The sequence below is a fragment of the Carassius gibelio genome, chromosome B19 (genome assembly GCF_023724105.1).
Source record: "Carassius gibelio isolate Cgi1373 ecotype wild population from Czech Republic chromosome B19, carGib1.2-hapl.c, whole genome shotgun sequence".
NCBI lineage: Eukaryota > Metazoa > Chordata > Actinopteri > Cypriniformes > Cyprinidae > Carassius > Carassius gibelio.
The window spans coordinates 24008235-24034850 of record NC_068414.1 but is presented as its reverse complement, the minus strand read 5'-3'; the positions used below and the strand labels follow the sequence as shown (position 1 = coordinate 24034850).

Below are 26616 nucleotides of genomic sequence, written 5' to 3'. Positions count from 1 at the left end.
CATTCTTGTAGAATCAAACCAGAGGCACTGAACAAATGCATGTTGAAAGTCACTGTGTAATTATGATTGATTCCATATGACATTTGAATCCTTTAGCTGAAACACTGTTTAGTCACATCAATAGATCAATGGCTAGTTGAAGAAAGACATGGTCGGTCCAAATGAAAATCTTCTTAGAGACCAAAACATCCCTAAACTGGTTTGCAAAGCCTCCATAATTCCTCTCTGTGCAATCAAACAATGACTCTGACTGTTAGAGACACAATAGGATGTGTAGGATCTTGAACGGCCCAGTTACACCATTAGCAAAGGAACTTCGGTCATTCATCAAAAGTTTCCCGTCTCTGCAGATGACACAGACAAGGAATAAATGGTTCAGGGCTCACCGAAATATACTTTCTGTGAGAAATTCAGCAGTGTCACATTACTTGACATTCATCAAAGATTAATACAACAGCAATGGCTTTGTTTGCAATATCAGAGGCTGCATTTGTGCACTCATTTAACTTTGCGATGTGCTTTTGTTTACCATGGGGCTGTGATGACCTCATCTACTGAGTTGCGCATACTTTCATATTCACATTTGCTGATATGCCTCTAAATTTCCTTTCTCGCGCAGGGTCAGTCAAGGTCTCGGGAGCAGTGAGACTTGTCGTATCAGCCAAACTTTATAAATAAAGAAAAAATGGGCCCGGAGGATAAAAGTTAAAACAAACTCTTTGATGAAAAATGATTTCTCATCTGGGGTCTGTAATGTGAAATACTGAACACACCGGTTGTTTTATTTAAAAGTGTGGCCCAGATGCAGAAGCAGCTGAATCAGAATGTACCTCCTGAGCAGAGAGCAATTTCCTTGAATGCTAGCCCTCACCTCTGAACTGAAACTTTTCACACCCACAAGCTCGATGTGTGTTGTGAGAGCTACTGTAGACGCTGCTGGAGATAGCCTTCCCTTCCACTCCAGATATAATTATTCCATCAGTTTGACAAGCCCAAAGGGTCTGGGGTATATTTAGGTTTCTTTCTGATTGCTGAGCCACTGGTTTTCTCACCAGCACATGGTTAATTAAGGGGCAATTTTCTTTAATTGACATATTCAAATTAATTATGGATTGCGAACATCTAATAACTTCTGGCTGGCAATGCAAAGTGGACAGCATCAGTTTTTTTTTTTTTTTTTTTTTTTTTTTTTTTTTACAGAGTAATTTTGAATTGTAATATGCAAGAAGATATTGCATATGTTTATCTATCTATCTATACTATACTATACTATACTGTATATAGAAAATGGGTCTGTTTTCAATATACAGATTGCTAATCAAACACACAGGATCTCCACTCACATTAGGAAGTAGGAAAAGCTGGATAATATTAAGCATTGCAACAGTTGCTAAAGGGAAGGTTTGGTAAGCAGTATTTTAAGTCCGGGCTCAGGGAGAGTAAATTTCAATTTTATTCTGTCAAAGTCGGACAATTCTTTCCTCTTCTCCTGTCTGTCACGTCTGGCTTTTGATGCCGTTGTCTCTCCTAACAGCGGCGGATCTATGGCTTTTGCCACAGGAGGGTAAGGAAGAATTGATGGGTGTGATGTTAAAGCCCTGACACTTTTAGGCATTCAACAAGACATTAGTCAGGCAGTGAACTCACCCTAGACTGCCATCATTACTTCTTCTTAGAGCCCTTTTCTATGGAGTGGAGGGGGAGACGATCTAGAAACAGTGCTCTGCCTCAGCAGATCTCACAGTGCCACACATCATTGTCAACTTCTGCTACCAGCCCACAAATCTGCGAGTTTCTAAACATGGAATACAAAAGCATTTAGTGTTGGGCATGATGAATGACACCCTCTTTTGTCCTCACGCTCTTTCCTTTTATCTAATGTCTTCTCTTTCTGTGTGTTTTATTCTGATAGTGAACATTAGGACAACACTAGAGGAATGTCATTTCATTCATGGGGAATCAATAACTTAATTCATATTCCTTGCATGCAGGCTTTATGATTCAATCTAAAATATTTTGCTTGCAGTTCAAGCCATTATACAGAGTCTTGATGGACAACCTAATGGTAAAGTTAAAATCTGCTATTTCCCCAGTGAGTGACCACATGCTTACTGATGGCCAGTACCAATGAAACTGTAATTTATCTCTTTCTTTCTTTCTTTCTTTCTTTCTTTCTTTCTTTCTTTCTTTCTTTTAATATTTAAGCACATTACAAAATTTACACACACACACACACATACAAACACATTTATAATTGTTTTTTTTTAAGTAAAAATGAGTTCACACTGTCACAGCTGAAAGCATAATCCAATTAGACAAACAAATGAGCAAGCAATTGAATAAATAAAGAAAATCAGAATTTTACTTTGAACTATATTATTAAATAATACTATGAATTTTTATACTTTTACATTTCCATTATCCAAACCTCGTGTCCTCTTTATCTGTAAATTTTTACTAGATTTGATTTGATCATTTTAAATAACATGTAAATTAGTAAATATATTACATTAAATCTACTAATAAAAAATAATAATATATTAAGCAACAATGGAAAATTAAACTACATAAAAAAGTAAAATAATTTAGATGAATGAAATACATTCATAATAAATGTTGCATTAAGATGACAAAAAATAAACAGAAGAAAAAAGAGTTAAAATAAGAAAATAAGCCCCACAATACAATCCAGGGGCTACAACTATGTTCCATTCACACTGAAGTCACATTTGTCATTTAATTTAAATACTGGGCTAACTGCAAAAAAAAAGTACTTTGTACTTTGAAAGGTTGCCATGTTCAGCCTCTATCTACTGCTAATGAATCTGAATGGCAGGTGTGACAGAGCTGATGCCCTCCATCATGCAGGTGTCCCCCAGATATGATGGATAAGAGCCTGAAGGGCCTGAAGCTCAACAGTGCTTCAGACGGGTGCGCTCATTGCTCTCACCCAGCAGTAAATCCCAAGAGCAGGGTGGGGGGCCACAGGGAGTGTCGACATACAATAAATAACAAGCTGAGAAACTCTCTAACACCTCGAAGCTGTGCTCATGACTTAATGAAGTGTGCAAATGAGGTCACTTTTCAAGTCATAAGAATAACCCATCTTTGAGCCTCAGGGCTGGATTGATGCATTGCATCTCCTCAAATGACCATGAGCCTTTTTAAGCAGATGTTTCTGTATCTCATTGTTCATTGAACTTGGAAGTTGCTCTGGTGTGATGCTTTGAGAGCAAGCAATGTACAGAAAACAAGTAAAGGTGATACTTTGAAGACTGGCGTTGACTGATCTTCTACTTTTATTACTCATCAGTGTCTTTCGATAATCATGGAAAAAGGAAACATTTGGGTAAGTAAGCTTTTTTATTATTAATATTAGTAGTAGTAGTAGTATGGCTGTTGTTTAGTGTATAACTTATGTCTTGTGAACTTTTGATATTAAATCAATACAATTTATTTTTTAGTTATCATACCACCCTCTGCCTTAAACAGGCAGTTTTTGGTACTTTTAAAAGTTTTTTTGTCTGTCAGGTCAAGTATAGTTAGTGCAACCCTAGTCTTCACTAACAGCCTCTTTGCAGGTTCACAAAACAATATGTGCTGAAATGTGCTGCACAAACTGTTAAAGGCTGGACTGAAATTATCAGAGTACTTGTTAAAAATAAACATCGGCTCTGAGCCAGAAACAACACAGCATTTGTCCAACTTCTAGTTAACTGGAATAATAACATCTTACTTTTGGCCCAAGTTGCTGGACACTGAATAGGTGTCATTGTCATATGCTATGTATTCATCTGTCTACAAACAGAAATCCAGTTATGTTGGACTGAATCTTCCAGCTTCATTTCAACAGATGGTCTTTTTGGACTAGAAAGAATGTTTTCATAAACTTGCATACAGTATGTTTATATAGTACATCAAGCTATTTTATTTCAACCAGAATTTGTTGTTTTTAAAAGCCCCTTTTACTTTTTAAGATTCAGATAAATCCTACAACCTGAAGATGAAGGTTTGTCAAGCAAAGTTTGTAAGCTTGATCCAAGAAGAGTTGCACTGAATCTCAACTGTGTCCTTGATCTAGTGCTCTAGACAGAGCCATTAGTATACGCTAAGTGACTTTGGATTAAACTTTTTGGCTAAATGATATGTAACTAATCATATAGTGCTTCTAATATCGCCATGGCTAATATAAACCGCTCTTATTTACAGTTCAAACATACTGGTATCTAAAGACTGGCAGACAACATACATTAAAACTGTTTATGAGTTCTAACTGAATGCCTTTAGAGTCCAGAGATATCATTCCCCAAATTTCCAGTCATATTGAGCCAATCTGGTATTTAAGGGACTTTAACTGGATTTTAATTTGCTGTGTTGGAGGAAGGAGGGAGAAGAAGGTTAGTCTCTTGTACTCAAAGCAGAGGAGAAATGTGGATTTGATGAGGTGCAGTCATGATTCATTCTCTGGTGGATTTTCCACCATCTTCCTCTCTCTCCTGATCCTGTCATTGAGAGACTGCGATGAGTAAAGGTTATATGCTTATGCCTATGACTATATGATTTATTGCCCTTTCCTTTGTTCAGAGGGGTGTGGATCTGCAGGACTAATGAGGATGGAATTGCACCATCCAATTAGTGCTTGAGAGCATGTAGTGGCTAAAAAATTGGATGAATGACTTTGTTGAATATTTCCTTAATTCGACATTTCGGCTATTCATATTGCTCAGGCTCTCTTCTTTATTTAAAAAGAGCATATAAGATAACATATAATAAGGTGTTCTATGAAAATAATGTATACAGTATCAGCATATATTAAATAAATGTGAAATAAACAAACATATCTATAATAATATCTTAACTTACAGAATTAAAAATATCTATAAATAAGCATTGCAACAGTATCTGTCTATATACCTACTGTACATTCAAATGTGCTGTGTCAGAGACTTCAGCACCTTGGACAGTTTTATTGTTATGCATGGAAAAAGGTGGTAATTTCTATCTTCATTCTTAATTTTTTGACATTATGTGCTAAATATTGGTCTTAGGCTCCAACTTGTTGAGAATTACTTGTTAATGACTTCAAAGTGGAGAAAAACGAGTACTAGTTGTGACTGAAGTGTTGGTTTGGATGATGGTGAGATGGATGTTTGAGGTAAATGAAATCCCTTGAAACCTCTTTCGTTTTCCATAATATGTGTATAGTTTCCAAAGTGTGTGTGCGTGTGTGTGCGTGTTTGTGTGTGTGCGTGTTTGTGTCCGTGTGTGTGTGCGTCCGTGTGTGTGTGCGTGTGTGTGTGTGTGTTGTGTTTCAGGCATGTGGGAATGTGAGGGGGTTGGGGAGAGGGAGGGAATGCCAGTTGTCTGCGTGCCTCTGAGGATGAAATTTGACTGGGTGTTTAGCCTGTAGATGGCAGGAGTGTCCTTCTATAGTGCAATCACCCAGCCTGAGATCTCACATTCACTGACAACTTCTAATAAAAATGCCTTTCGTTGGAAATAATTATAATATTAATGCTAGACTGGTAAAGCAAGCAAGATTACACTGGCCTCAAGATTCTCGTGTTACATGATGAAAAAAAAAAAAAAAAAAAAAACCTTGACTAAAATCCAATCAAATTAAATTGTAATACATCTGCAGCATGTTGGACTGAATTAAACATGGAATAGATTTTAAATGATGATAGAATAGTTTCCATTAAATTAAGTATACTGTTACGTATGTGCCTGGCCAATGGATTGTTTGTGCCTTCATGAAAATAAATAAATAAATTCGACAAATGTTGCATTAAAAACCCAAATGGTAAATAATAAACCATGCCAGTGTAGCATTTGCAACCGTATGATCTATTTAAAAAAAATTGTATATATAAATAATAATAATGTAATATATAGGTGGTTTGATGGTCTTAGCTGGATGAGTCTCCCAGTCTAATAGTCCTGGTTTACATCTAATTTAGCTGGTTAAAAAAAAAAAAAAAAAAAAAAAACCTTGCTGGATAAAATCATCTAGTAGACCAGCTTGCCCAGATCAGTGGACCAGTAAACCAGCTCAGATCGCTTTTTGTCTTATCCAAAACCCAACCCCATCCCGCCTCAGGACAGGTACTTCATTATTCATTCATTTACCTATATAAAAGCACTAAATATTTTATTTTAGCAATGATGAAACGGTGAGATCACACAGTTAATCCACTGAATATCAGTGAATAGCAGTGAATAGGAGTCAGTGAGCGCAGAGAGTTTGGCCCCTTTTGGCGAGATGGTTGAGTCCTAGTCAAGGTTGCTGTGGGATCCCAGCATCACCGTTCACTTCGAGCCACACCGCGATCCGCTCCGCTTCTGGCTGAGGGAAAGATCTACCACCTTCATGTGAATATGAACATAGATGACACAGAGGGGCACAGCGTCAGAGCAACGGGATTCCTGTCCGTTTTCAAGAGAGGATGTATTAGATGTGGTCCGGTGGACTCCCAAGCTAAGAAAATGGGGATTAAAACTGGAGTTACATTTTGGAATCTGATATTTTTTATGATGGTCACATGCGTGCGAGGTAAGTCATCAGTCTCGAGGAGTTATTTCGGAGGTTTTGCATCAGTGTATATGCATGGGAACGAGCTTGGAGTGGATGTAGGGAGAGGAGAGCCAACCGTGCAGCAAAGGCTTGAGAAGAGAAGCGCATTTACTCAATGCAGGCATTGAGCGAGGACTCAATAAATATTCTTGCAGTATGCTCGAGCGGATACGTGAGTTGCTTGTGGTCATTAAGTGATGGATCACAAAGTAATGTAAGGGCGTTGAGAGATTTTATCCGAGCTGTTTTACATATTAACAGCACGCAGGGTGTTTTCAAATAACCGCTATTAGGGAACGGCTAATTACCGATTCTCAAATGAACGCGTGTTTCGGGTGCTTCTTTTCGGGTAACGCAGCTCAATATGGGCTGGAGATGGAACGCGAACCACGATTCCTTATGGTATGGCTAGTTGATATACAGCCAACAAAATGCACCATTGACACATGTGTTAGTCTATAAGTAGTCAAGAACATGCTGGATAACGTGTGGCACGTAGGATTTCGACCTTACACTTGTCAGGGTACCATCTCACCCAGCATCTCGCGATGGAATTGACGCGCCTGGACGCCTATTGATCAGCCTTGATTTGGACGTTTTAACTGTTGCACGCCGTCTCCATACAAACAGCATAACATCACACACAGGGTTGAAGCATCCTCGACGTTTTCAGTGGATTTATTTGGAGGAGGCTTGGTGTGAGCTTTCATCTCGGTGATTCTTAGTGGGATACGGAAATTATAAGGCTTTTAGAAGTGAAGTTTTAGAAACGTGCTAATTGTTAGATTTCTGGTAAAAAAAAAAAAAATAAATAAATAAAAAAAAAAGAAAGAAAAGAAAGAAAGAAAGAAAAAAAAAACCTTTGTAGTTTGATTGAATTTAGTGGGGTGGAGGCAGCCCCTGGGCAGCACTTCTGCCTGATGTATCTTGGTCATTACCACCTGCCTAGCATTTTAATTTGCATCAGAGCTGATTCATCTGATGCTAAACGGTTTATAAGAACAGTACCGCCAGCACAAATCTAATCTATTCGTTGTAACTCATTATTTTATAAATATAATCAGATAGGATATTAACAGCCCGTTTATTTTTCTATGATCTTGATTAGACGCTTAGCGTATCGAGAAGCCTATGTAGTTACGCGGAATGAATACTGAAAAGGGTTTGATGTGTTTCCTAGTTGGACTGGAGAGATATGGATAAACAGCAGTACCGGTGTCCGTAAAGTGTGCGAGATGCAGTCTTGTTGGCCGATAACCCGTCGCGTGGTGGCAGTGTGACGAGATCCCGAGGATAATTAATGCGATCTAGACCTCACATCACTGACTTACTGCTAGATAGAGAGCACGCGCGCTATTCAGTGAGTCATTCCGACATCCAGTTGTTTAGTGTATTTCAGTAAATACATAAACTCTTGGTATGAACATACTGTATATTAGACTTTAATTCATAAGACACACACACACACAAGCTTAAACCAGTTTAAGATAGTTGGCTCGTCTTAGGTGGTTTAACATGGTCTTGCTGATCTCCTAGCCTAGTTGAGATGATTATCTCCATTTTAAGCCAGCAAACTCGTCCAGCACGACCAGCCTGGGAGACCATTTTAGGCTGGTTTAAGCATTTTTCCACCTAGCAGGGATGTGGTCAGTAGATATATGCTTCATGGTTTAGGATCAGCAGGCCTTATGACAAAACGTAATTATGAACATTATTTCTACAGGCGCTGAATTAAAAATCCACTGTTCTGGAAGCCAGTTGCTCTGCAGGAATCCAGGTGGTAGATTTTTATAAATGTGCTTCATCTCGCTTCTTGCAGCAAAGGCACATTTTCTGATATAAGGAAAACCAGCAGGGCGTAACTGGAATGGGAGAACATTGTGGGATCATTCGAGAATTCATGGGGAAAAAAATAATATTATAATTTTTTTTTGAGTTGCTGATGTTTTGATAGTGATATAAAAAGTTCAGCTACAGGCTTTGAAGTCGAACAATCCAGTATTAAATGTTTAAGTACATTTATGCATAATTCAAATGAAGTAGTTTGATAAAATGGAGCAATAAAGATTTGGAGGATGAAAAAGGATGCTATATGGGCCATATCTAGGACATTAATTAAAATTTAAATTCTGTATAGACAATTTCTGTGTTTTAGGATCTACTAACGACAGCTTTAACTTTTCTGTTTCCTGCTTAAGCAACCGGAAGTGAAAACAAATGGACTGACTGTCAAAAAATGGAACCATTTGTCCTCATTAATAGAGCACAAAAGTCTTGTTTCAAAGTCTTGTTTATTTCCGTAAATTATACCATATCCAATTTCACAAAACGGTAGGACTATTTCAGTTTGTTTATTCTGAAAGGCTGCTTAATAAATCAAAATTTAGGAGAAAACCTAATATATTAGTCTAAGGCTGTTGTGGTTAACCTGCCCTATCACAAACTAAGTTTGCCTGGCTGGCTACAACCTATTTAATCGCATTTGTTTTTCAAATTAGTTGCTATAAACTGACCACAGATCACCAGCTAGAAGCCAAATATGTATACCCAGTGGTGAACATATGGACCCACTGAGGACAAGTCCTTAGGGGATGGATTAACAGCTGGAAGAGGCATCATACTTGGGATCAGTGCCCTATCTTACAAGTGTAAAATCCAGCATGTTACAGTTTGCCGCTGCGTAACACTGCCTCTTCTATGGCACGCCTGAAAGAGGCTTTTAATCTCCATGAGCAAAGCATGCTGCTGTAGAGCCAGGTGCAGAACAGGGTCATTAAAGTCCCCAGATGTCTGCAGTCAAATAGATTTTAGGAACTCCTCTTCTACAAAAACCATGTTTAGGGTTATTTGTATGAATATGCAGCACTTATAGGAAGATTTCTAGCAGCCGTTGAGGCCGTGATTTCTAGAACCCATGAGGCTTGTCGTCTAACATGTTCTGTAGTGTTTCCTGTCAAGTGACAAATGGCACACTGCCCTCAGGTTGGAATTACGTCTTGTGGGAAATTGAGCAGCCTCAATGAAATGGCTCCAATTAGATGGTTTCTCTTTATTGGTGGTCACATGCATAGGACATAAAGGGACATAAATACCTTGGAGGGGAATATGTTATATCAGATTGAAGATCTGTGCTTCTGCTGCAGACGATACTGTTGCTACTTGGATATGTGTCACCTTTTCTCCCGCCCTAAGCAGAATTGATCGGTAGTTGGAGTGATCTTCTCACAATAACAGAGTTTTGCTTGAATGTTCAGTGGATCACCTATAGTTTTCCCAGGACTAAGCAGGATTGAGCTTGGTCAGTACCTGGATGGGAGACCTCCTGGGAAAACTAGGTTGCTGCTGGAAGAGGTGCTAGTGAGGCCAGCAGTGGGTGCTCAACCTGTTTGGTGTGTGTGTGTCCCATTACAAATCCCAGGATGTCTTTCAAAAAGAGTAGAGGTGTGACCTCAGCATCCTCTGACCATCATGGCCTCCTAACAATCCCCATATCTGCTGATTGGCTTCATCACTTTGTCTCCTCTCCACCAATAAGCTGGTGTGTGGTGGGCAATCTGGCGCAATATGGCTGCCGTCGCATCATCCAGGTGGATGCTGCACACTGGTGGTGGATGAGGAGATACCCCCTGACAATGTAAAGCACTTTGAGTGCTTAGAAAAGCACTATATAAATGTAAGGAATTATTAATATTATTACTTTTGTCTCTTGACTTGTACTTGACTACATCTGAAATGTTAAACAGCTTGTAGTAAAAAAAACACTGACAGATGGATGGCTTTCAGAAGGGATTATGTTTTAAATTAGTGGACAAGAGAAGAGGTAGTTGGAATACAAGTTGTTCCTTGTGGGGATCTTTTAAGGGTCATTTTAAGAAGCTTTGATATCAGGCTTTGTGGTTAGGCCTATTAAAAATGAATGAATGAATAAAATAAAATATGCAGTGTAAGTATGGTGCAAAAATGAACATTTTACCAAACCTTGCCAATAAAATGGTGAGTGAATTTTACAGCTGCACGTATTCATTATTGGCAAGGAAATGCATTTTACGTTATTCTTGCTGAAAAAATTATTTGCATATTTTCAGATTTGATAATGCTGAGTAAACTTACGGCTATGAAATTGTATTTCACATTATTTTTATTGAAGATAATTAACCATGTCAAATCTGCTAACTTTGTTCATTTACCAACCATAAATATTTGTTAGTGATATGAAACTGTTTTGCATTATTTTTGCATTACAATTTATAATTTTAAAAATCATTCTTCTGGTTAAGTCGATAAACCAGTAGGTGGCGACAAGTGACTGTATAATGAGTGACTCATTGAATCATTCCTTCACACAATTATTTAAAATCACTTATTCATTCTGGAATTAAATTATTGAATTATTAGTCATTGAATTATTCGCTAAATCAGTTGGTAGCACTGATTCATTCAGGAAGATGATCGGAGAAGTGAAACTATTTGCTGTGGCTTTGTTTGTAACTTCATTGATGGATAAAATATACACCATGTAACAGGCAATATTTTGTCTATAAAGTAGGCTGCTGTAAATGTATATGCATCCACACATACATACATATGAACATATGAAGGGGATATTCCACAAACATGTCATTACATAGATTTCTAGATAAAAAAAAAAAGATATTTCACACAGACTTCTGATATCTTAGTAACATTCAACAGAGTTGAAAGTTATGTTGAAAGTCCATTTTATTGGCTTAACAAGTTTTTACTTGGTGGTGTGCACATAATAAAAATAGCATATATACCCAACCTCATTTTGCATTTTAATTATTATGTGTCTAGGGAAATTGCCCGAAATCCCTAAAGCTCAAACTTCGGAAAACAACATTTTGGGATACACCTTTAAGGCTGCTTCAAGTACAGAAGTCTTATGCAATTCATTAGTGAATTACGGATGGGATTGTCAGATGGTGTTAATACCATCCTAGGCATTATTACAACATGCTGCATTTTAATGAATATTACATATCTATACTATTATTTCATCTTCAAAACATCTGCGTTCATGCCAGCCTTTTAAGTCATGTCAGTGGTAGGGTCGGTGTCGGTTGGTGAAAGCCAGCAGGGGGCACTAACTTTTTCATCAGTGTGATATATGGTCCCGACCTCATTACTTTCAGTGCATGAAGCACTTCACAAGTGATTTTATTTTGACACACTAAGTTGATCTTCTACAAAAAGAGACAAAGCTTTATTGCAGAATATACAGTCATACTGAAGCGTTTTTTCTGACCTCAAAGAAGTGAAAGGCTTCCAGGGTGACAGCAGTGTTGGAAACATGGTCTGATTGGAGCCCTGTGTCTGTCAGGAAGGATCAGGAGCAGAGGTGTGGAGCTGTCTGTTTTTGCAACTCATTCTCACCACTACCTGTTGTGACAGAGTTGCTCAGTCCATACACACCTATAAACATTCACAAACACATTTACAAACTGCTGCTACAGCTGCAGTATCAAAAAAAGAGAGAATCGGTCTTTGTTTTTATCATGCTGGAATACATCTGTACTGCTGCAGTATCCAGGAGCTGCTTGCTTTTGCGACATGCTAGATTCAAGGGAGGAATGTATTTTTTTTCCCCCAGTAATTTACTCTATAGTCTATTTTCATTTCGGAAAACATTTACATTACTACATTTAAAATGTAATATCTGACTTTTTACAGAGGTTATGCCCCATTTAGAACCGAATTAATAATGATTTTTACATTTTAAACTTGATTTTGCAGTTGATATCTCACTTTAACTCTGGTTTAAATGCAGTAATGCAATATGAAGATAAATGTAAAAAAGTGTTTGTGTGACCCAAAACGGACAGCACTGGACAGGTCTCAGATTGCAAGGAAAACTTGCATTATTTCAATTTTCCAACCATTCATTGTCTCATTCTGTTCTGACAAACTTCTCAGTCTCAGATGACATTCTAATATTCATGATCAAAGCAAGATTACAGTGTCTTCCAACAAAGTATAATTTGGCCTGATGGTATCCATCAAAGCACTAACCCTACTTTACTGTATATTACATACAACTCAGCAAGACAATGAAATGGTTGCTTATATACTAAACGGATGCTACAATTATAAAAGACTTTATGTGGCCAGACATGACTGTCTGGTTCATCTGGTTGCAAAGGTAAGGACTTTCAAAAGGTAATCTGTAGACATGATAGTAAGATTTACAAGCACTGCACTGTACGATTTAACTGGTTTCATCATAACACATCTGATAAAAATGTCAAATACTCCTGACACTGTAATTGTAAATGAGGTTCTGAAATCTGTATGTATCTTTGAGGTGGGCTGCTGTTTTGAGCTATGTATTGATACTTGCTACTATTATAAACTAGTGAAATATCAATAACTGGTAGATCTCATTACCCAACTTGGATACAACTGTAAATTAATAGTTCTAATGTATGCACTTTATGATTCTTTTCAATAAAATAAGCTCTATCCTATATGTGTGACAGGGACTTTAGAATCATGTCTCTTTAAGTATTTTGAATGAAGTATATCAGATAGCAATAATTCATTCTGATATTCAAGTACATTCAAAAGTAAGAAACTAGTAAGTCAAAAGTAAAACTAAGTAGACATTTTAGAGAAATACATTTACTGGATTAATGTTTTGCCAGAGTATCTTTCTTTTAACTCAAATATATTTTGTCCACCACTGGCTATTCAAAAGCATTCAGTTGATATAGGCTTGCCTTAATTAAATCCAATGAATCCATATGTATGCCTGTGTGTGGCTGTACAGTGCTATTTTTACCAGAAGACTGGCAAATTTCCTAGACAAGTTGGACCTAGACTTCTGCCCTCATCAGAATGTCCATGACCACGGTCCAGAGCCAGGCTTTTTATGGGTCAGCTTCTGTGAATGAAGAAATGACATCAAAGTCGGTTCTGAAGTGAATTGGCTTGACAGAGAGGAGTAACCATCCCTCAACGACAATGGCGGTGATTCAGAGGAGGTGGGAGTGTGCGGCGTTATACGTTTGACCTTTTGCCATGTACAATTTGCGAGAAGGTCGTATGCGCCGTTTGCTTTCCCCGTCTGATTCTTTCTGCCTCATTGTTTTCAGCAGAGATGCGTTTAATATAGTCAGTGATATATTTGAGGCCTCATTGTTTCACAAGGGAGGCTTGTTCACGGCCGCTTCTCATGGTGGGCCTCTTGTTTGAGGGGAAAATAACTGTCAGTGTGATCTGGGTTCCCTTGAATCGGGGCTGCCTCATGCTGAGCCTCTCTGCCAATTTCCTCAAAGCTCATTTACGCTTTTATCCCTCCAGTTCCCGTCACATATGTTGTTTCCCTTTCGTAGACAGCAGATATAAATAATATCTCTTTGAGTTCGCATTGGAAATATGACGGAGGGATATTTTTGTAGCGGACGTTAATGAAGGAAGAACGACACCGATACCTGTCGTCGGCTAGAGGACACAGCTGGATGGAGATCTGGAGTAGCTTGACCCCTTGACCTTTCGTTCCTAGGCTTCTGGCTTCGGCGGAGGATGCAGCTGCTTACCGGGTTGTCATATTACATGATTCCATAAATTCATAAACCCAGTTTGTCCCAGAATTCCTTGCACTACAGTATTAATATCATAAAGTGCTCGTGACTATGACATACAGTCAACAGAAGCTGAGATGTTTTGCTACATTTAAAATACTAGATGCCCCAAGCAAACTGTAATTCTTAGAAATGTATCTTATTTAATAAAGCATAAAGAGTTTCTAGCTTTTTCACTGAGCGGGACTCTTTGTAGTGTTGCTATTTCAAGTTTCAGGTGCCATTCAGCCGCCATCTGAATTGAATCACCACAATAACCTGTTTAAACAAGTTGTGCGAAACAAATTTCGTTATGTAACCCTTCTCTACTCAGTTCCAGCTTAAACGTCTCTGAATCACGACGCCCCTGTAAGTTCATCAGATAACGCACTCTCAGATCGCAATCTAATTAAAATGGCAAACATTTTAAATTAGTGTGTGCTATTTTGGTAGCTTGTGTCCACAGAGTTTGAGATATGCAGGATGCAACTTCATCAGTTTTACCTGGGCCAAAGGCACCTTGAGATCATTTGTTCTAGTCCAGCAAGATTTAAAACCAAATTTTGAGTTACGGCCCTTCACTTTATCTGGTTGACTGTGCGTGCTGTGAATGCTGATATTAGGAAAGCTTATGGCCTTTGTAATTAAGATTCATCATCACTTTGCATATTTGAGATTGCTCAAGAGTTATTTTTCACCCAGAATGCTTAACTGGGGGAGTTAACCATCCATGTCACATGGTGTGTGTCACGTGATTTAACGGTGGTTCATGACACAAAGCTGAAGGCTAATGTGATCTCCTGTGAGCTTTTAAAATATTACTTTATTTGAATGGGGACTTTTTATAGTTTTGTTGTGAAGGGTTTGGACTCATGCCTTGAACGATGTTAGACGAGGATTACTTTGTTCCAGCTATTTGCGTCCTGTAGCCATTTCCCTCTGTACCTGCAAATCTAATAAGGCTGGAAAAGTTTTTGGAATCACTTTCACTCCACAGAGGAAATAACAACCTATCATCAGAATTCATATGCTTTAACAGACTTTGAAAGGCCTAAGACTGGCTGAGGGAGAGAGTTATAATGACTATATATAATTGCATCATGATTTAATATTGTTGTCTGGCTAAGTTGTGTTCACAAAGCTACTGTGGTATTGTTTAAGTATAAGTGAGGTTCTATAAATAATATTATTGGTCTTGTTAAAAGGTTTGATGCACTTTCAGTGCTATAATGACTATGGCTTTGTGTTTTTGTGAGAACAGACCAGAATGCATGTGTCTCAACTATGAAGGCCAATCAATAGCTAGTAAGGGGGAGAAGATGAGCAGGTGGAGTTGTAATTATGATGTCAGCAGCAGGTGTCTGGAAACACATTCGCGCTCATCTTCGAGATACATTTGTCCGCAGAGCCACAGAGCCAGCCGTCAGTCAGTTTCCAGACTCTAGGCCATTGCCAAGAAGGAGGTTATTGGCAGAATCCTGTACCAGCAGATTATTTATTTTATTTATGTATTCTAACATTGTGTAAACTTTAGTAAAACTTGTATTTACTGATTAGATATGTGTCCCATAATGTTATTTAAAGTAAAAAAATTCAGAATATGGTTATTATCAGAATAACATGCCAAGTCCCAAGCCCTTACCAACTATCTTTCCAGCGTATGAGCTGTGACGTCAAAGGCGGCAGACAGGAAAAAAAAGTCAATTTCACGCTTTTTAGAGCCCTTCAGGAAAAAATCTGTCACTTGTAAAATATCTACTATATCATAAAATACATGACTGATATAGGCTATATGTTGCTTGCAAAAAAAAAATATTTAATTAGAGTGCATGGTTACTTGCCTACACACACACACACACACACACACATATATATGATTATGTATTTTAATGTGAACTATTTTAGAACACTTCTTATTCCTATTTCTATGGAGACACATCTTGGTAATAGATATTTAAATATCTGATATTCCTAATCTCAAATATGTAATGCAAGTAATGTATTTTGTCTTTTACTGCAGCACACTCAGAAGGAGTTCTGAGTCTTTTGGATTTAATTTTGTAAGATTAAAATTAATTTTCCATTTCTCCTGGAAAGCACAAAAGTGAGTGGCTGAATAATAAAGTAACTTTTGAACTTTATAGATATCTAGGCTGTCAATGTTTTACATACAAATTATGTTTGAATGTTTTTTTTATTATTATTATTCTTATTATAATTTTCTCTCCATAGACAAATTGTTTATTTTTACGAAGTACATTTTCTTTTTTTTTTCTTTTTTTTTAATGTGCATATTTATATTTGCAGTTGGGTAAAAAAGACTTGTGATATAGGATTGAGTCTTTCCGGTAAAAGCATTTTAAAGCATTATTGGTTTTTTTTTGTACACATTTGGAAAAACGTCATTTTCAGGTTCTCGGACATGGTTCTAAAAATGCATTGCTTAAAGGGTTAGTTCACCCAAAAATGAAAATTATGTCATTAATGACACCCTCATGACGTTCCGTAAGACCTCGGTTCATCTTCAGAACACAGTTTAAGATATTTTAGATTTAGTCTGAGAGCTCTCAGTCCCTCCATTGAAGCTGTGTGTACGGTATACTGTCCATGTCCAGAGAGGTAATAAAAACATCATCAAAGTAGTCCATGTGACATCAGAGCTGTCGGGCTAAATCTAAAATATCTTAAACTGTGTTCCGAATATGAACTGAGGTCTTACGGATTTGGAACAACACGCGGGTGAGTCATTAATGACCTAATTAAAACTTTTGGGTGAACTAACCCTTTAAGTTAAAAGTTCAACTTTATATAAAAAAAAAAACATCTCTCTAAACTTTAACCGAAACATATATTTTCCTTTCCACTGCCCTGTATCTCACGTTTTAAATGCAAAATTGTCTACTGTGCAAACTGCACCTCGTTATTTCAATCATAACATAAGCACAAGGGTATTATTTCATGAATATCAATATACCGAATAATCTGAAATACAAAATCATTGATGTCATACATTCTGTCTTTGCTTTTCACCAAGATCACACTGAGATGGTATCATACAATCTGACAAGCAACAATCGCAAAAGACGACAAATCACACTGTGTGCATCCACTTTACACCCCTGTCCGTCGGTGCACTGCAGTGTTTAATAACATAATAAACTAAGTAGTAGAATCAAAGATGAAGCAAACAATAAGAGCCCAGTAAGAACAATAGAGAAATCACACACCAACACAAGCATGAGTGAACGTCTGAAGGAATAAAAGGGTTTTGCTGCTAGTTTGCGGTAAGACGCAAATCCCTCTAATTACCAAGAGAACATTTGACATTTTTCAGAAGTTCCACAGATTTGGCAGGCTTAATTATCGCTGGTGGTTGCATAAAGTAAAGGGCTGCACTCCTAAGTAATGTGTTTTTTTTGTAATAAAGGATAAACTTTCCTCTATTCTAGTAGCCCAGAACTCACAGCATCACCCTTTTGTTCCCAGCTGCCCTGTGGTGACATTTGGCATTTCTTAAATTACTTTGCTGATACGACCACTAATTAGGAATGAAAAACACTCCCTTTTCATTTTCGACGAGGCTTCTTGGCTAATTAGCTTTTCGTTGCAGTGCAGTTTTGAGCGAGTGGTGACAGGAACTAGTGCCTCACCTCTTAAAACCTGTCAAAAAATGGCCATTCTACATCAGTAAGGCGCCGGCCATGACCATGCATAGATTTCTGTAGTAATTTGATTTCTAGCAGTCACATTCGTGGGCTTGTTAAAGTTTTCTCAGATCAGGTCATCTTCAAGATGCCGAGGATCTGTCTGTCCTCCTACACTTTACATTGTCACCCTTGTTTCTCACACCCGAGAAATTTAGTTTGTTCTGGAAATTAGACGCATGAGGTGCAAGGTGTAATTTGACCCATTATTTACATTCATTTGTGACTTTCCTTAAGTCTGTGTGTTTAGTTGCTTCACACCACCGCTGAGACCCCACAGGCTGTTATTATCTATTGTGTATGTATTATAAAGGAGTGCAAAGCTGCTCGTTGTAGCTTCTAGTGGCATAATTATAATATTCAGTAGCGACTGATACTGCTTAATTGGATCTATACAAACATTAACTAAATCTAAAATATCTTACAGTGGGGGTCGAAAGTTTGGGCACCCCTTGCAGAATCTGTGAAAATATGAGTAATATTCAAAAATAAGAGAGATCATACTAAATGCATGTTATATTTTATTTAGTTCTGTCTTGAGTAAGATATTGTACATAAAAGATATTAACATTTAGTCCACAAGACAAAAAAATTGCTGAAATTATTAAAATAACCCCACTCAAAAGTTTGGGAACCCTTGGCTCTTAATACTGTGTGCTGTTACCTGATGATCCTCAACTGTCTTTCTGTTTTGTGTTGGTTGTGCATGAGTCCTTTGTTTGTTCTGAACAGTTAAACTGAGCAGCGTTCTTGAGAAAAATCTTTAAGGTTCTGCAGATTCTTCAGTTTTCCAGCATCTTTGCATATTTGAACCCTTTCCAGCAGTGACTTTATGATTTTGTGATGCATCTTTTCACACTGAGGACATTTGAGGGACTCAAACACAACTATTTAAAAAGATTCAAGCATTCACTGATGCTCCAGAAGGAAACAAGATGCATTAAGAGCTGGGGGGTGAAAACTTTTGATCACGATGAAGATGGCCAAATTTGTCTTATTTTGTTGAAATAATTTTTTTTTCCATTTAGTTCTGCCCTTCGTAAGCAACAGAAGATACTTGTATGTTTCCCGGTACACAAATTAAGTACAATTTACCTTGAACTTCAAATTCCAAAAGTTTTCACCCCCCAGCCCTTAATGCATCTTGTTTCCTTCTGGAGCATCAGTGAATGTTTGAATCTTTTTAAATAGTTGTGTTTGAGTCCCTCAAATGTCCTCAGTCTGAAAAGATGCATCACAAAATCATAAAGTCACTGCTGGAAAGGGTTCAAATATGCAAAGATGCTGGAAAACTGAAGAATCTGCAGGACCTTAAAGATTTTTCTGAAGACTGCTGCTCAGTTTAACTGTTCAGAACAAACAAGGGACTCATGCACAACCATCACAAAACAGAAAGACAGTCGAGGATCATCAGGTAACAGCACACAGTACTAAGGGTTCCCAAACTTTTGAGTGGGGTTATTTTAATAATTTCAGCAATTTTTCTGTCTTTGGACTAAATGTTAATATCTTTTTTGTACAATATCTTACTCAGGACAGTACTAAATAAAAAATAACATGCATTTAGTATGATCTCTCTAATTTTTTGAAAATGACTCGCATTTTCACAGATTCTGCAAGGGGTTCCCAAACTTTCGAGCCCCACTGCATGTACAAAAAAAGTAGGTTCTTGAATGATCGAACCGAGTCCAACACAAAAATATAAATTAATATTTAACCACATCCTGTTTTCTGTAGAAAAATCCAGTGATAGTGCAGTACGCTTAAAGAGGTAAATACATTAAGCTAAAGAGGGGGAAACTAATACTAATTTAGTTTGCAGAATAATACGTATCTAAAATAATAACCTCAGTGTATGTACGAAGCAGATTTTGAATAATGTTGGTAATCAATCAGTTTGTTTTTCATTGACTTCCTTATTGTCATGGTTGAGTATGCTATCTCCTTGATGCCTTACATATCAATTAATAGTAGAACATTGTTGCTCCAGGAAGTGGCAAAAAGTCTCTAAAAGTCTCCATCTCTATGAGTAAATCATTGAGTGATTCATTCAAAATTCATTAATTCAGGAACGACACAAGCAACTGTCTTTATAAGTGAATCACTGAATCATACACCCAACCGATTCATTCAAATGACTTAAATGCGATGTAACTAACCAGTGATTGTCTTTATCAGTCATTTTCTGTTACTTTTAAATAGCCTAATATTAATAATTTGTATACTGCATACTGTTATACGCTAAAAAGTTTTATAGACCTTATTTAATTGTTTCCCATCAGAAAACATGAAAAAAAAAAAGAAAGAAAAAAAAACCCTAATTAAACAATGATAACTGAAATGTGATATTTTGGGCTCTTTGATTAAAAATCTTTTTGTGCATGCTTTTGTGCTGAAAATTTGGTAGGATATGCCTTCATTCCTACATTATCGAATGTGACACCTTTCACATCTCTGCATATCTTGTTCGTAGGGATGAGAGATATCTCAGGGATTACTACTTATGTCTTTAAATGCAAATGTCAGCCCTGCGGAGGCTCCACGCTTAATGTTGAATCATGCTGATGTTTTCATTCAAGCACCCTTACACAAATCTCAAGATATGTTGAGCCTTTGCTTTGGGATTTTCAGACCCTAGTTTAAATGTCAAGTGCTCCAGCTGGAGATGGTGTACAATGGCCTTCGAGATGTTGCCCCCTGTGTTTCGGGCCTCTGTCATTCCACTGTATATTTGCCTCTTTTCGACCATCTCCTCTTCCACCTTGACTCCGCTCCCTGCTGTCGCAGTATAAGGCCGATGGATTCCAGCAGTGCGATTGCTTTCATACGTACAGCAGTTTTCAGTAGAGCTCATTCACTGACACACACATAGACACACAAGCAGGTTGCTGAAATGCTGTGTGAATGTTCACTAGTTGTTAGCAATGCTTGAAGGTTTTTTTTTTTTTTCATCTTCTCTTATATTGAGGTAGTCTCCATATGTAATGACATCAATGCTGCATGGCTTTAATGTCAGACGCTACATGCCTTCTGCACTTCGTTGCTTTTAATTTGCCTCTTTGAGTCAGACATCCCGACATCCCTGTTCTTCCAAAGCCCTCGATACATTAATTAAAGGATTTCTGCTAAAGTGTCCTTTAGGAGCCAAAGCTATGGGAGGGGTGGCAATGAAATTATAAATAATCACTTCCACTCAGACTGCCATGTGAAATTATAGCCCAAATATGACCTGTTTTGAGTCAGAACCTCATGTTAGTTTAATGAGCTGTTGGGGAACTTAAATAGTGTGACATTCACTGTAGTGTCAAGTCTACCTGTATAGACTTCATCCTGAGAGGTTTGTTGTGAAGTTCCAGGACCTGTCATCACACAATATGTGTTTTGTTTTTAAAAGAGACATCGGTGTTATTTTAAGTGAGGAAGAATCTTTTTGAATTTTGCAAGAAATATTAGACAAGAGCTCCTTTTGATAAGCACAAGTTTCAAACAGTATTTGCCTCCATTTTTAGACTTATTATGCATGTAAATTTTCATTTGGTACACTCATTAAATTTAACTGGAAAATCTTATTCCAACATGTCTTTTCAGGCATATTAATTCATAGTTTGAATAACATTTTAGGGTTGGATTGATTAAATTAATATATTAAAACTGTTATTTTAATAGATTTTAAAATGCTATTCATGTCATTACACCAGCCTTTATTCGTCTTCATGTTGAAAACAGGTACTGTGTGTGTGTGTGTGTGTGTGTGTGTATTAACAGCATTTCTTTGAAACTGCGATCTTTTGTAACATTATAAATGTACTTGCAGTCACTTTTGATCAAAATAATCATCCTTAAGTATTATTTCTTTCAAAACAACAAAAAAAGTGTAGTACCAGTAATATTGCTATTCAAAAACCAAATTTTGAACAGTAGTACATATAAATTCATATCTCATGTTTTTGTAAATAGCCCAAATGTTATGTGAACGTTTATATACAATACAAAATTATATTTCAGCTACCTCAGTTTAAATTCAAAAATTAAACTGAAATTTCAAAAGTATTTGTATTTTGCACCATCCTGCTACAGGAGCGGATTAATAGAACCCACTGGTGCTGTTGGTAAAGAGATTGCAGTACTTGAACTTTAAGCCAGCTTCCTAAAGAGCACAGGCCCCATGTAACCATAATGAGGGACACTTAAGCCCTTCATCTGTATTCAGTTTGTGGATTGTCAATAAACCGATGGAGATACTGGTCTTCATGGAATCATAGGTTTAAGGCGGAGGTGAACTCAAATTGCTGAGGCAGGCCTAGAGAGGAGATGAAGAACGATTGTATGTACAGTGATCGTATATCATCAGATATACTGTAACATCTAACTATCTTGACTGATTTTAAAAGAAATATGAAAGTGATTTCTAAGGATTTCTAAATTTAGGCACCCATTGCAAAAGCCCAGCTGTCGTTCATATGTATTTCTTCAGTCCAGCTGGAGAGGAAATGGTTAACAGTATACAGTACATAATCCTTTCAATGGATGCATTTAAAAGAGAATGAAACATTTCTGATTAAAAATGGGTCTGTTAGTACTCGAGCTCATTAACAAATCCTCTTTCATAGCCTTTCTTGTAATGGGCTGAGGGAAGTCCGTAAGGACAAAGTTTGTACAGTCTTCAAAGCCTCAGGACTCAATATTTTTCTGCATCGACAAAAATATTATGCTGAAAAACTATTTGGCTGTCTGCATCTACCGGCAGATTCCAAACACACATCATCTTTGTGCCATCACATTGTTCAGATATTATAGCTTTAATGAAAATGATTTATTCTGATCGCAACATCCTTAATCATTTTTGGATTTTATATATTCACTCTAAAGGTCTGAGAGACACACAGACGGTCTTTTGTTCAGAATTAAGAGGCTTTTCACAGTCCTTCTTGACGTGTTTGGAATCGACTTGGCCTTCAAGAAGGGCTGTGTTTGCTGACCATTTAACATGCTTTGGCATGTGCTCATTCTCAACTCACTGACCCTGAAGAAATATGCACAACTTGTGATGTTTCATAAAAATGGATTCAGGGCATGTACTGACAGTACACTGAATTTTTCAGTGGACCAAACATTTCCACAGAAATAAGATAGTATGTCGTATTACTATAATTGCATTTTCAAATATTTAAAATTTGGTGTATAATCTGAAACAATTTTGTATAATATATTTTCATAATAATAAATTATATTATGAATATATAACTAATATTTGATTTAACGAAAAGAAAGAAAGATTAATGTTGAATATATAAGGCAGAGCAGTGCTGTAAAAGGACACTTTCATTAGTTCAGCTGTCTACTTTCCTCCATTCCCTCCAAAGTCACTTTGCACTTGTGCTTCTAGAACATTCCTCGAGTTCCTTCTGAGAAGTGCTGCAGTTCAGTGATAAGCATTGCTCTCTTCCACATTCATTCTTCTGCCATTCTTCCCTGAAGTCCTAAAGTCCTATCAACGCCTCCAGCCAGTGTGTGTGACAGGGAAAGTGTGTGCCTTATGTGTGTTTTTATCCTCCTCCCTTATGTTTTTGTGCAATGTGCAATGTGCTTATAACTTTACATCATGCTGTGCTTTCACCAGTTTCGAGTTTGTATTTTGTAAAGCCCTGAGAGGTTATACATAACTAATTTTTTTTTTTTTTTTTTCTGATTAGTTCTATCCTGTGTGTTTCACACAAATGTTCATGTTTCACCTTTTCTTACAGTTTGGGGCTTCAGTTGCTTTTCTGTTTGCCTCGAGTAGCATCACAGGCACAGTTTAGAGAGCATTTAAAATGAGAACAGCCACATACGGCACAGACACACTCCAAACACGTAAGGACTGCTGCTGCTCTCGAAAAAATGTTTGTTTACAGCAAACATGGAACATTCATTTGAAAGTGCCATTTTTCATAGTCACATTTGGGAGCAGCGCACTGTTTCTTTTGAGTGGCCACTGTGTTAAAAACATAGTTAGTGATTTTCAGGAAAGCATTTGTCGTAATCCCAGTCAATGAGCATTACTGCCGTTGTGCTGATGCGATTTTACAGCACACAAATATATCCGAATTGAAACAATGAAGGCGGCTCGAGACGCACAGCATCTTGGCCCTGGTTTTCAAAACGTGCTCTTCCAGGCATGAGAGAACGCAGGCCCCCGTCATTGTTGGCTTACCATCAAAGTGAGCTGGGAAACAAGGCTAGCCAGCTGGGAAATGGCACATCAGCACAAACATAGCCAATCAACATTAGCCCAGGCTCACCCCGAGAACAATAATGCGAGGGCTGGGAAAGTATTTACCGGCGCTGTGCTGGGCTCCACAGGGTGCATGATCCTTACTTACCCTCCAACCTGTTTTAGACATTAGAGCACTGTGGCTTTCATTAGAGCAAAGGACTCTTTTCATCATCATCATCATCATCAGCCTTTACCGAGGCATCTCCAGAGGTGGGGTGAACACCTGTTCGTGCGGATGCCATTATATGTAGGTAAATGAGCAAAGGAAATGAAATGGTACTTCATTGAGCTTTTCTTACATGTATAGTGCTTATATGGCCAAATTATGTGTACTAGTAAAAAAGATAATGTCATGTATTTGTACTTGATTTCTATTTAGCAACTAGCTAAAGGAATGGTTTAACCAAAATTTTTAATTAGATTCGGTTTTTTTTCTTCATCAGAAAAGACTTGGAGACATTTACATCATTTGCTAAACAATGGATCCTTTGTAGTGAATGGGTGCCATCAGAATTAGAGTCCAAACATCTGATAAAAACATCATAATAATCCACACAACTCCATTCCATCAATGAATCTCTTGTGAATTGTAAATCTACAATAAAATCCATCATTTTATCGTTTAACTGTCCATAATTCAATTAAAGCATTATATAATCCATAATAAAGATTCTCCGGTGAAAAAGTCACACATCAAAATCCACTGACATATTTGAACTGCGTTCATGTTTTCACATGAAAAAAGGTGCTTGAGTATATTTCTCTCTTGATTCAGACAAGATGACGTGTAAGTGGAGAAAGAAATATTATGGATACAGGGCTCATAATGTATTTGTATGCAACAATCTAAAGTTAAAAACTTCTCGATGATGGATTTGTTTCTTAAAAACACCCAGCCTTTCCTCTTCACAAGATGTTAATTGATGGACTGGAGTTAAAGTTTGTGACATTTTTATCAGCTGTTTGGTCTCCCATTCAGCAAGTGATGTAACGCTACATTTCTCTGAATCTGTTTAGATGAAGAAACTCATCTACATTTTGGATGGCCCGAGGATGAGTAAATTTTCAGCAGAGCTTCATTTTTGGGTGATGTATTCCTTTAAAGTGGATTTCCGCGCTTGGTTGGTAAATGATGCAGGTTTTGACTGCAGAAGCGGTGCAACTGTTGTGAATTCAGCTCAGCATGTGGCATGTGAGAGAGTATCACTCTCCATGGTGCTGAATATAACTTGCTTGTTTAGCCCAGGCTTATTTATGAAGAGAAGGAAAGACCTTGCCTGCATTGCCTCAAACATTTGTGTGTATGTGTGTGTGTGTGTGTGTGTGTTTTCTAATATAGTATAAAACGAAGAGCAAGATTGGGTCCATATCCATTCTGCTCTGTCAGCAGGAGTGCTGGCACTAAAATTAACTCTTGTAGATAAAAGACCAGCCACAGTGTTTGGCAAGCTGTATAAGGACTTATTTCGCTCCAACTTTGTTATGTTATATATTTAGAAATGCCCAAACTTTTTTTGTTTTTCATTGTTCTGCTGACATTTAATTTAACAGTGGTTTAAAATAACACACTTATGATTTATGCATGAAAACATATTCCCCTAATTTAGTTTTATTGCCATCTTAGAGCCTGGAATGACTATTAGACTATTAAAATGGTCTTTTATTATCAAGTTTTATGTTTGATGTTTATATCTTTGTACAAAAATAAGATGGCTTGGATGTGTGTTCTATAATGTTCTATACTAAACACCTTTCTCTTTATTCTTAATAATAATAACACACACTGAAAATTTAACCGCAGTTTAAAAACATTCAGGATATACTGTAAATAAATAATAGAAAATAAATCATTTGAGTCTACAATGAAAATCTATAGGATTGATTATATGTTTATTTATTTATTTTTCGGATTGGGGGGGGGGGTGTATGACATGAAGTGAAAAATACATAATAGAAGCATTTTGATTAGTGGTCTTGTGGAATATAATAATTAGTAATATTGATTATATTTAATAAAAAGAAAAATAGCTATTGAGAAAATGATTCCGCTATTATGTACTATTATATATTTGACTATTTGTGTGAGGACTGCAGTGTGCTTAGAGCATAGTGAACTTAAAAATTTAAAAATGCATGGAATAAACTTGCATATGCAAAAGGACATTTTCCCTAAATATAGGAGCTAGAAATAAAAGTATGACATGTTCGGAGAATGCAACTGATTATGCTTCAGGGGCTCATATATGGTAAAGACTACATTCCTAAAAATACAAAGGCAGAAAGAGGGACATGTATAGAATGCACACACACATGTGTGTGTGTGTGTGTGTGTGTATGTGTGTATGTGTGTATGTATGTATGTATGTATGTATGTATAAAGTGCATAACTGGATTCTGGAGTTGTCTTGTCAAACATAATTCGGATTTGTTACTTTGTAATTAAAGTCTATATTTTGGATTCAAAACCTCCACGACATTAAGAGCAGATTTTCCAACATGGAA

The 26616-nt window shown here is 37.1% G+C and overlaps 1 protein-coding gene across 2 annotated transcripts in view; it reads left to right on the top strand.

Annotated features, from left to right (window-relative positions):
* Positions 1-6283: 6283 nt before the first annotated feature.
* The window catches only part of csmd3b (CUB and Sushi multiple domains 3b), a 403590-nt gene continuing 383257 nt past the window's right edge, over positions 6284-26616 (top strand). For both annotated transcript variants that reach the window (XM_052583645.1, XM_052583646.1), the window contains exon 1: positions 6284-6553. In XM_052583645.1, the coding sequence (XP_052439605.1) occupies positions 6379-6553 (175 nt within the window). In that variant the 5' untranslated portion in view covers positions 6284-6378. The remainder of the gene's footprint in view (positions 6554-26616) is intronic.